General features: G+C 43.4%; 1 protein-coding gene across 1 annotated transcript in view; it reads right to left on the bottom strand.

The window, feature by feature from the left end:
- Nucleotides 1–4,214, bottom strand: part of AR (androgen receptor) — a 212,310-nt gene extending 208,096 nt beyond the window's left edge. Inside the window, exon 1 of the mRNA XM_059156984.1 lies at nt 1,524–4,214. Coding sequence (XP_059012967.1) covers nt 1,524–3,067 — 1,544 coding nt within the window. The 5' untranslated portion in view covers nt 3,068–4,214. The remainder of the gene's footprint in view (nt 1–1,523) is intronic.
- Nucleotides 4,215–12,244: the final 8,030 nt, after the last annotated feature.

Genomic DNA, 12,244 nt, shown 5'->3' with positions numbered 1-12,244 from the left:
AGCATCAGTGAAAGGAGGCAAATTGTTAGATTTAAGTCGCCAAAGATGTGAAGGCCAACAAAGACATTTTGGAAAAGTCACAGATAAAACAAAACAGCTAAAACAAAACATAACAAGACATAATTCCAAGGGCACATAAGTACCCAGCACACCTAAGGAGTTAGTTCCTTGGTTAGTATTCCCTCTCTCACTGAGATAGACTAATATCTTTGTTGGGGTTGGGGAGAGGATCTTCAACATGATCTCCAATAAGCTCAACAAATGTGGGAAGAATTTTTAATAAGCAAGGTGAAACTGATCACCACTTTTCTCATATCCTAATTAAAACTCATGGGCAAAATTATGGCTTTAGGTCCCTAACAGTTCTTACTAAATTTGTTAGAGGTAGCAGCTCATGTTTCAAAATACAAGCACATCTAATATAACACTGTAGGACAACTTCATTTTAATTAAAAAACGCAAGCATATTCTTAAAAATGAAGGAATATATGAGAGAGCCTCACTCCTCCCTCCTAAAAGCAATTTCTGAGCACACTGGAATAGCAGGAAATTCTTAAGTAAATTTTCCAACACTTTATAAGTCAGATTCAAACCTGGATAAATTATTTATTTAAAAAAAATTCTCCTCTTTTATGGGCCTGATACAAACTTGAAGTAGGGGACTGTGGATCTGTTGTACTCCATAGAGAAAATAAACAGTTTACAAGAGAAAACCGACTCAAGCAGCTACTTCCAATATGGTCAACCTGTGAGAGTAAATACTGCCCAGTGTTTACCTACAAAATTGTCCTCTCCTTTTCCTCTACCTTTGGTTGCTCTCCTGCCGGGTTAGATTCTCTCTGCCGACTCCAACCCTGGGGCAAGTCCTCAATTGTTGCCAGGGAATGTACTTTGCCCTGTCTTCACGCAGTGGCCCTTAGAACCCAGAGAACTCAGACCTTCTTCCCTTAATCCAGCACCTCCATTTTATCTCTTTGGAGGAGGCGGACTGAGAAAAATTTGGGCCGGTCTTTTTGCCTTTAACCTGCTAAGATGGCCACAGGCTGGAGGCAAACCCTAACACACTCTAAGAGATGAAACTGCCCATATTTCCTGTCCGGGTCCTCAGATTTGGGAAGAGGGAGAAGAAAAATTACAGGAGGGCTTAAGAGCTTTATTTCTGAAAGTGGCTCTTACTATTGGATTTAAGTTGGGAGCCTTTGGGACATGGAGCACCATGAGGTACTGAGGATTTTAAAGGGCTAGAGGTAAGGGAGGTGTCCTTATGGTATCTGGAAGGGCACACACCAGCACCCAGGGGCCTCGGTGGTGGGGACTGGGGCACACAGTGGGGGTTCTGAGCACTATGGTCTTATCTTTGACAGGCTAGGAATACCCAGAAGTCTCCAGATTTAGGACGGCCTTATTTTTTATGGAACACTGTTGAACTCTCACAGGGTAGAGTGTTCCCATAGGTAGGAGAGGAGAGATACCCCAGAAGCCGACTAACTACATTCAAGACATGTCTAGGAGGAGAAACTTACCGCATGTCCCCATAGGGTCCAGAGTAGCTCTCGATCCAGGGGCTCATCTCGCTTTTGACACAGCTGGGACTTGGATAGGGAACTCTGCTCACCACACCGCCCGGATACCACACATCAGGTGGCGGGAAGTCACCTTCCTGGCCTGCCAAACCCTGAGGTGGCCGAGTGTAGCCATAGGGGGCTACAGACCCTGCCTCGCCAGCGCTGCCGCCTCCGCTCCCGCCGCAGGGCCCATACAGCTGGCCTTCTTCGGCTGTGAAGAGAGTGTGCCAGGAAGAGGAGGCGGTGGTGGGGGGTGATCCTGAGCTGGGTCCCGCTGCACCCCCACCATGCAGGCTCGACAGATCTCCGTAACGGCATTGTGCCGCGGCAGCCGCCCAGGCGCTGCCGTAGTCCAGCGGGCTTTCCAGCTTGATGCGGGCGTGAGGATGGGGAGGTGGCGGAGGGGGCGGCGGCCCGGCTAGGGCAAGCGGAAAGTTGTAGTAGTCGCGATTCTGATAAGCCGCCGCTTCATCTAGTGCTCCCGACTTGTAGAGAGAAAGGGTGGATGGCAGCTCAAGTGTTCCGGAGCCCCCGGCTTCACTCGTGCCCGAACAACCCAGGCTGTCGCCATCCAACCCTTTGGCATAACCTGCCTTGAAAGGAGAATACTCAGCAGTTTCTTCCGTGCCCTTGCTTCCGCCGTCATCCAGCAGAGAACCTTTGCATTCGGCCAGCGGGGCGCAGGGACGTACCGCGGGTGGACCTCCCAGGATTGGGGCATACATGCAATCCCCCCGAAGCTGTTCCCCAGGACTCAGATGCTCCAATGTCTCCACACCCAAGCCCATGGACACCGACACTGCCTTACACAACTCCTTGGCGCTGTCCGAGATGGTCGAACTGCCCCCTAGGTAACTGTCCTTGGACGAGGTGGGAGCACCAGCAGCCTCCCTCGCTCTCCCGCTGCTGCTACCTTCGGATACTACCTCCTGCTGCTGCTGAAGGAGTTGCATTGTGCCGGCCTCGCTCAGGATGTCTTTAAGATCGGTGGAACAGCTACTTAAGCCCGGGAAAGTGGGGCCCAGCAGGGACAACGTGGATGGGGCAGCTGAGTCATCCTCGTCCGGTGGTGCTGGCTGCTGCTGTTGCAGCCCCTTGCCGGTGGCTGAAGCAGCTCCAGGCTCTGGAACGCAGCCGCTCTCCGGATGGCCCTTGTGGGCTGACTGTTGTTGCGAAGGCTGCTGTTCCTCGTCCAGGGCCAGGTAACCTGTGGGGCCTCTTCTCTGGGCTTGGGGAGAGCCATCGTCACCCTGCTGCTGTTGCTGCTGCTGCTGCTGCCGAGAACTGGTCTCCTGCTGCTGCTGCTGCTGCTGCTGCTGCTGCTGCTGCTGCTGCTGCTGCAAACGGGCGCCGGGAGGTGCTGCACTCGCGGCCTCAGGGTGCCGTGGGCCCGGGTTCTGGATCACTTCGCGCACGCTCTGGAACAGGTTCTGGAAAGCTCCTCGATAGGTCTTGGATGGCGGCCGGGGATAGACCCTCCCTAGCCCTAACTGAACCTCCATCCTTGAGCTTGGCTGACTCTTCCACCTAATTCCTTTATCCCGGTTCCCCTTCTCTAGCTAGGAGTTCAACAGGCTGCTATGCGGTAGTCCCTGCAGCTAATTGCCCACCTGCGGGAAGCTCCTGGGAAAGAAACTTGCAGGAATAACCACGCAAGAGCACTCTGACAACCTTGAGGTCTCCTGTACAGGAAAACAAGCACTGGACACGATCTGCCCTGCTAAGCTCACAGCCTGCTCCTGAAATCTTGGGAGGGTAGAGTCAAGAGATGCCCAAGTCTCAAAGGAAACAAAACAAAAACAAGAAAAACCCTCTGCCTTCCAAATTCAGTGTCCACTGAAGCAGGTGCAAGTAGGAACCGGGTTATTCTCTTTATGCTTTATTTTGGGTTTGAGGGTTTGTTTGGTTAGGTTTGGTTGTTTTTGTTTTCGTTTTTAATCGTCTACTGAAGCCCCCACTGCCCTCTGGCCTTTCATTGTTTGGTCTATGGTCCTGCAAACGGGGCCGGCTGCTGCGTGCAGTAGGAGGTGGAAAAGAAATGAGGGGAACCTGGGGGCCCGCCCCGCGTACCGCCTAACTAGCCGGGTCCCAGCTGCAGTGCTGAAGCGGCTCACTGGTTGCCCGGCTCCCCAAAGCCCTCTTTGCAACGTGCAGCTAGCTCGCCTGTTCTCAGCCAAAGGGAGTTACCTCTCTGCAAACTCGGGCTGGCAGCGTTGGGCCGACTGGGGGCGGGGAGTGGGTAGGGGGACGGGCAGAGAGGAGCTGGCAGAGGCAGCAACAGAAGAGGAGGGTGGGGGGGCGGGGTGAAGGGGAGGAGGACAAAGGCAGCCCTCAGTCCTACCCGGCACTTTCCTCGCTTCCTCCGAGTCTCTAGCTGTTTTTAAAAACTTCACCGAAGAGGAAAGGGCAGCTCTGGGGCGGCGGCTTCGAGCCGCCGCACTGGAAGAAGCGTTCGCTGTCGCTGAAGCCCAGCTGGGGTTGACGCCGTACGTCCCTTAGGCGCCTGTCCTGCACTGGAGTGGCTATCTAGGTCGCTTTCCTCTGTTGCCTCTTCTGCCTCGGCGTTTGTTCCGGACCCTCCAGCTCTCCCAGCACGCTGGCTCACTGGGATCTCGGAAGGGGCGCTGGGAGGTGGAGAGCAAATGCAACAGTTTGCTAGTCGGTCCCGCCCCCGCCGGGCCGGCCTCCTTGCCTTCCCACCTCCTTTCTCCCTCCCCTCCCTTTTCCTTTTCTCTCCTCCCCTCACTGCGCGCTAACGCCTAGTGGCTTTGGAGAAATGAGTGCTGGCGCAGCGTGGGTGAAGGCGGGAGTGGATTTCTGTAGCCCAGGAGGGCCCTAGCTCCCTGAATACCTCTTACTTGCAGGGACCAGGTTTTAGGTGCCAGAGGTGAAGCTTTAACCAGGAGCTTTATTTTGAAGACAGTGCTAAGAGGAGCTCTTGAGTGCCAACACTTACAGATTTGGTTCTGAAGTCCAATCTCAAAGCAGACTCTGTGCGTGAGAGGAAAGGGAGTAGGTAGGGGCGATAGGAGTACCAGTGTCTCAGGAGAGGGACTATATGTTCAAGGCAGACAGAAGCACAGACGGGAGTGTCTCCTACAAACTGAGGAAGAAGCTATGGCCAAGGCAGCTGATACTTGCTGAAACCTCCCCAATTTCTCTGTAGAGGTAGATTGGGCCTTGTGGCAGATGCCAGTTGCTCTAAGAACCCTCTGCCTAATAACCAGAGGTCATTTCTACCCTCTTTTCTTCTCATTTTCCTGTCACATTGCGTCTAAACATACATTTCTCATCTATCCAGATGTGCAAAGGCAAAATCACCCAGATAAGCAGACAAACTCCCAAAACGCTGGTCATGTGCACAGGGACCTTGATTTTGTCCAGGGTTTTGCAGCCCTTTGCTTATATACAGGCACTTACTTTTCCAAGTTGCCTTGCATATCTTAAGCTTGGAAACTGTGCTATTCAAGTAATGGAAACTACATGGGACTGCTTTCCTTCCTCTTGGTGGACCGCGAGGACTGGGGGTTGAAGTGGGATATTGCAATTGCCCCTTTATGGAGGAGAGACCATAGTCTTTCTGTAAAGATGGACAGGCAGATTGGGGATGGAAGAGTAGAAGTGGCAGGGTAGACCTATGGGAAAGGAGGTTTCCCTTTGTGTCAGCAGGGGCCCTTGGCCTTCATAGCCTTTAAATTTCTTACACCTCTAGTTCTGGGCAGGGTCTGTCTCTCCCAGAATGCTGGTGTAGATTTTTGTGTGGATCTCTTCTACTATTTACAGTCTTCTACAGACACTTACATTGTTTACAGCGGAGCATGGGCATTTACTTACTCTGACCAAAGGAGGTAACTTAATTCTAAAGGCAGAGAAGAATGGGTATGATCAGCTCTATTTTCCAGATGAAGACATTGAAACAATGGCATTATTTTTTCTATGTTCCACATTAGTAGAACACAAACTAGTCTTCCGTCTCATTGCTATTTTAGCTAGATTAATCAATGTCAAGGGCATTTGGACAAGAGCTATAAATGAATCTTCCAGAATTCAAAGGCTTTTTTACTTGAAGTGGTGAAAATTATCCCTTGGTATTTTAATGGCTTCAGCCTTGCCTGCATATATCCCAAATATACCCTTGTCTGCCATTTTTAGTGAGGAATCTCACAAATCACCCCTTTTGGTAAAGACATGCAAAAGGGCTTCTTAGACATGTCAAATTGTAACAAGGCTAATTTTCAATTCCCCATTATAATAGGAAACAGGAGTATGTAAGTGAAATGCACAGATACTTTGAAAACTTTATTTGAATAGTCATCACAACCTCTAATTCCACCAAAGCTTTTAACTAGGGTTGTTCAAAGAGAATTGAGTCAGCTGGGCTGGTGAGAAAGTAAAACGAAAATAACATAGGTCTCAGAGACAGGAGAACTGTCTACAGACTGATAATGAATCTCTTCCAATTCCTCAGCTTCAATTTCTTGCCCTGTGAAATGGGGAGAGGAGAAGGTAGAGGCTGGAGTAGATGATCTTTCTGACAGCGACAATTTAGAGTGCTGTGACTGACTTGAGTTTTCTTCTTATTTACACTCAATAGAGGGTGGGTACATGGAAGGGATGCTAATGGTAGTGAAAGGACTCCTTGGATAAAGGTAAAGAAGCCTTAAAAATTGAGTTTTGAAATAATTCTCTGAAGTTCCCCGTTAAATAAATGGCAGGCTGACAGACATTTAAACCCAGATCTGAAGGATTCCAAAGTTCATGCTTTTTCTACAATGCCAAAATGGTCTTCAGAGTTTTTCATCAAAAAAGTATGGCCAATAATTCCTACCTTAGAAGACTCAAGTAGTAGTTAGAAAAGGTGATGGAACAACTTAGTAAACAGGAAAGCACTCTACAAATCTAAAGAATCATATTGTGTTTTATTTTTAAAAGGGGTGCTATCAACATTTATATCATTGTCAGGAAAGGCTAATTACTGTGAACATAATAGGGCATCCACTTTACTCTGAATTTTAAACTCTGATCTCCCTTCTCATCTTATTTTCTTTACAGGGCTTTAAAAAAGATCAAGGGACACTGTTGAATATTATATAAATTATGTGCCTGTGCCATCTTTTTTCCTTTTTCTTTTTCTTCTTCTCCTTCTCCTTTTTCTTTGTAGTTTCTTAGCAACAAAATTAGCATCAGTGGTGTTCTCCCAGGACATCTGAAGTGAGGGTAAAGTTTTTGTCACTGGCTTCCTCTGCAATTTCAAGGGAGTTGTATTAATGTAATTTTTCCTAGGTCCTTGCTTTGGAAAGCCAGGATGAACTGACCTTTGGAAAATGGTGGACGTTCTCCCAACTTTTGTTGGTTTTATTTCCTAAATATTTCACAAATCTGCCCAGTTTTCTTCATCTCTGTTACTGCCAACCTAGTTCAAGCCACTTCCCTTTTTCACTTGGATCACTGTAAATGGTCTCTGTCTTTCTCACTCTTACTTTACCTAGAGACAGTTCTGAATTGAACAGCCAAAGGGATTTTTTTAATTAAGACTTAATTTTTTAGAGCAGGTTAAGGTTCACAACAAAACTAAAAGAAAGGCACAGTGATTTCCCATATGCCTCCTGCACCAACATATGCATAGCTTCCCCCATGATCAACATTCTCACCAAAGCAGTGTATTTCTAACAACAGGATAAACTTACATTGATATATTATAATCACCTAAGTCCATAGTTTACATTAGGGTTAACCTGGTGTTGTACATTCTGTGGGATTGAATGATTGTACAATGACATGTATCCATCATTATAGTATCATGAAGACAATTTTCACTGCCCTAAAAATCCTATCTCCAAATATTTATTCTTCCCACCACTCACTGACCACCACTGATATTTACGCTGTCTCCATAGTTTTACTCTTTCCAGAATGTCAAAGAGCTAGAATCTTACAATATGTGGCCTTTCAGATTGGCTTCTTTCACTTAATAATATGCATTTAAGTTTCCTCTATGTCTTTTCTTAACTTGATGGCTCATTTCTTTTTAGTATCAAATAATATTCCATTGTCTGGACATACCACAGTTTATTCATCCAGTCATCTACTGAAGTGTATCTCAGTTGTTTCCAAGTTTTGGCAATTATGAATAAAGTTGCTATGAGTATTTTGTGTAAGCTTTTGTGTGAACATAAATTTTCAACTCCCTTGGGTAAATACCAAGGGGCATGATTCCTGGATCATATAGTAAAGTAAGTTTAGTTTTGTAATAAACCACCAAAATATATTCCAAAGTAGCTGTACCATTTTGCATTCCCACCAGCAATGAATGAGAGTTCCTGTTGTTCCACATCCTCCCCAGCATTTTGTGTTGTCAGTGCTGGAAATTTTGGTAGTTCTGGTAGTGGTATCTCATTGTTGTTTTAATTTGAATTTCCCTGATGACATATGCTGTGGAGTGTATGTTTTCTTATACATATTTGCCATTGAATATTTTTCTTTGGTGAGGTGTCTATTAAAGTCTTTAGCCCATTTTTAAATCTGGTTGTTTATTTTCCTATTGTTGAATTTTAAGAGTTCTTTGTATATTTTGGATTACAGTCCTTTATTTCTGTGTCTTTTGCAAATATTTTATCCCAGTCTGTACTTGTTTTCTCATTACGTTAACATTGTCTTTCACACACCAGAAGTTTTTCATTTTAATGAAGCCCAGTTTATTGATCCCCTTTTTCATAAACTTTGTCATGAAAAGTTGTTGATGTTGTATCTAAAAAGTCATCACCACACCCAAGGTCATCTAGGGTTTCTCCTATATTATCTTTTAGGGTAGTTTTGCATTTTACATTTAGATCTGTGATTCATTTTGAGTTAAATTTTTGTGAAGAGTGTAAGGTCTGTCTAGATTCATTGTGTTCCAGCACTATTTGTTGACAAACTGTGTTTGCTTCATTGTGTTGCCATTACTCCTTTGTCAATAATCAATTGATATATACAGTTATATAGACTGTATATATATATATATATATATATATATATATAGATTGACTATATAAAAATATATATAACTGTATTTGCTTCAATGAAGCAATTGATAATCAATTGACTATATATAGTGTCAATTGATTATTGACAAAGGAGTAATTGTGTGTGAGATATATCTATATCTATATCTATATCTATATCTATATCTACATCTGCAGTTTCTATTCCAGAGGGATTTTTTTAAAAACAACATAATTAAGATATTATTTTTTTATTATTTTTTTTATTTATTTGACAGAAAAAGAGAGAGAGATCACAAGTAGGCAGAGAGGCAGGCAGAGAGAGGGGAGGAAGCAGGCTCCCTGCTGAGCAGAAAGCTCCATGTGGGGCTCGATCCCAGGACCCTGAGATCATGACCTGAGCCGAAGGCAGAGGCTTAACCCACTGAGCCACCCAGGCACCCCATAATTAAGATATTATTGGCATACAATAAACTAAACATATTTAAAGTTGTACAAATTGATAACTTTGGGCATATGCATACATAGGTGATGAAACCATCACCTAATCAAGATGGTGAAAATCCCCATCATCCCAAAAGTTTCTTCTGTGCCCTTTTTAAATATCTCTTCCCTTCCCCACACTCCTCTTCTGCCAATCAATGATCTACTTTCTCTTGCTATAAATTAGTTTTCATTTTTCAAAATTCATATTAATGGAATCATCTTTTTTTTTGCCTAACATATTTTACTTAACATCATATATATATATATATATATATATATATATTTACTTGGCAATAAAGTAGAAAAAACTACATATATATGATGTATTTATGTAGTTTTTATATATATATAAAACTATATATATATATATGTATATATACATATATATATATATGTATACACTTACCAACACTTGGTATGTTCAGTCCTTTTAATTTAATGTGTAGGTGTTTCTCATTTAATTTTCATTTCTCCAGTGAATAATGTTGTGAAGTATTTTTCATGGTTTTTTTTTTTTGCCATTTGTATATTTTCTTTGGTGAGGACTCTACTCAAATTTTTTGCTGGTTTTCCAAATTGTGCTGCTTGTATTCCATTATGGAGTTTGTAGTTTGATTTATATATTGTAGATACAAGTTCATTATCAGAAATATGACTCACTAGTATTTTCTTTCAGTTTGTAGTTTGTCTTCATTGTCTTACCAGGACATTTTTAAGAGCCAAAAATATTTAATTATGATGAGGTCCATTATATCAATTTGTTCATTTATGGATTGTGCTTTTTGTGTCAGATCTAAGAAATGTTTTTAAACCCAAGATCTCAAACTGTGTTTTTAAAAACCTGTGCTTTGATTTCTAGAAGCCTTATAATTTTCAGTTTTACACTTACTTAGATGTATGATCCATTTTGTGTTAAGTTTGGCGTATGGATATCCACTTCTTTTGTATATGGATGTCCTATTTTATCAGTCCTATTTTATCAGTTTCTTTTTTGAAAAAAGAAACTATCTTTTTCCTCTTAATTGCCTTCAGACCTTCATTAATAATATTTGTTAACATATGTTTGTGTAGAGAGTCCTTTTTAAAAGCTGAATCTAGGGGTGCCTGGGTGGCTCAGTGGGTTAAAGCCTCTACCTTCGGCTCAGGTCATGACCCCAGGGTCCTGGGATCCAGCCCCACATCCCTCTGTCTGCTCCACAGGGAGCCTGCTTCCTCTTCTCTCTCTCTCTGCCTGCCTCTCTGCCTACTTATGATCTCTGTCTGTCAAATAAATAAATAAAATCTTAAAAAAAAAAAAAAACCCTGAATCTAGTCATATTATTCTTCTACTTAAACCCTGTATCTGGCTTTTCATTGTCTTAGTATAACAACCAAATCTTTAAAGCTCAAATCTATGTGATTAATATCCCTCTACCTTTTTTCCTTTACTTTGTGAACTCCACTCACACTAGCTTGTATTCAGAATTCCTCAAATGCCTGAAAGTACCCCCTACCTTTGCATATGCTGCTCCTATACCTGAAATCCTTGTTCTTCCTTTTTCCTGTTAATTAGTTAATGCCTATGCATACAGAATTTCCAGGAAGACTTCTTGGACCTCTTAGGCTAGCTCAGGTTCCTCATTTACCCACCTTTTAATATATTTTGATAATACCCAATTGTGCATTTATTTGTTTAAAATTTACTTTCCTCAGCAGACTGTAGGTGTGTTTCCTGAGAACATGGACCATGTGAGTTTTGTTCATCATCAAGTTTTTAAAACTCAACTTGGCATGGCACATGGTCTGTGCTCAATAAATGCCCGTTGAGTAAAAGGATGGATTCTATTTCCACAGAATTAAAATTCTATTTCCAAGCTAGGAGTTTGGCTTCGCCGGGCGTGGGGGCGGGGAGAGGGTTGCAAAAACCCCTGTTGTTTCAGTATGTTTAAGAATGTAATAAACTGGGGTGCCTGGGTGGTTCAGTGGGTTAAAGCCTCTGTCTTTGGCTCGGGTCATGGTCTCAGGGTCCTGGGATTGAGTCCCCCATTGGACTTTCTGCTTGGCGGGGAGCCTGCTTCCCTCTACCCTTCTCTCTCTGCCTGTCTCTCTGCCTACTTGTGATCTCCCTCTTTCAAATCAATAAAAAAATCTTTTAAAAAAAGAACGTAATAAACCTTTCGTCTACCTACAAGTAGAGAATCCCTCCAATTCGTGCATTGAGTGAGTATTTACTAAGCACTTACTGCTTTCCAGGCTCTGTGCTAGGCACTAGGGCTCACTGATAAATAAGACACTGTGGACTCTGTCTTTGGGAGTTATTCAGAGAGTGAAGAATGAGGAGAGTGAAGAATCATCTAAAAACATTTGAGTTGCATTAGAAATGAGGAGTGGAGCTTCTGAGTAAACCCTCAGAATTCTTCTCTCTGCTGTTTTATAGATGTTTGCAATTTCTTCCACTTAGAGAGTTATAAAGGATTACATTCACAGCTTTTATGTTCTTCTTAGTGTTGGAGCCTCCATCTCATCTTATCCTTTCCCACAGATCCAGCCCTAATTCTTCCCATGACTACCCTCTTCCAGGCTGTCCTCAGCAGAATCAGAATCACAGGTCTTTGTCTAAAAGGATATCTCTTCTCATTGTTCCTCCGCTCTATAACCTTCAGTTGCTTATACCATGGTTTTATTTATTTATTTGTTTGTTTGTTTATTTATTCAGTTAGTTAGTTAGTTTAGAGAGAAAGAGAAAGTATAAGCAGGAGGCGGGGCAGAAAGAGAGAGAGAAAGAATCCTTGGGCAGACTACCCCCTGAACATGGAGCCCCAAGCATTAGATCCCAGGACCCTGAGATCATGACCTGAGCTGAAATCAAGAGTCAGCCTAATCTACTGAGCAGCCCAGGTGCCCCTCCACCCGGAATTTCAAACTCAAATGCCTCATGAGCAACAAAAGTGAGTGAAGAGAGCCTGATATGAGATACACAAAGGGTAGGGTGGTGGAGGTTGTGGCGAAATAGAGAGTACATGTCGCATCTGAAAGGGGCAGCTATCACTTAATTCTAACCAGTTATTGTCAGGCAAGAATGCAGCTTTGGTATTTCAGATGTTCCATTATTTTTAAGTACAGTATTCTGGATTTTAATGTGAAATCTGAATTTTCTTATGAAGTTGGCAACTAATTCAATTAGTTCAAAAACATTATGTAAGCCAATTCTTTTCAGCATCCCCCTACACA

The sequence above is a fragment of the Mustela lutreola genome, chromosome X, assembly GCF_030435805.1.
Source record: "Mustela lutreola isolate mMusLut2 chromosome X, mMusLut2.pri, whole genome shotgun sequence".
In the NCBI taxonomy this organism is placed as follows: Eukaryota; Metazoa; Chordata; class Mammalia; order Carnivora; family Mustelidae; genus Mustela; species Mustela lutreola.
The sequence above is the reverse complement of the archived record's forward strand: the minus strand, read 5'-3'. Positions and strand labels throughout refer to the sequence as shown.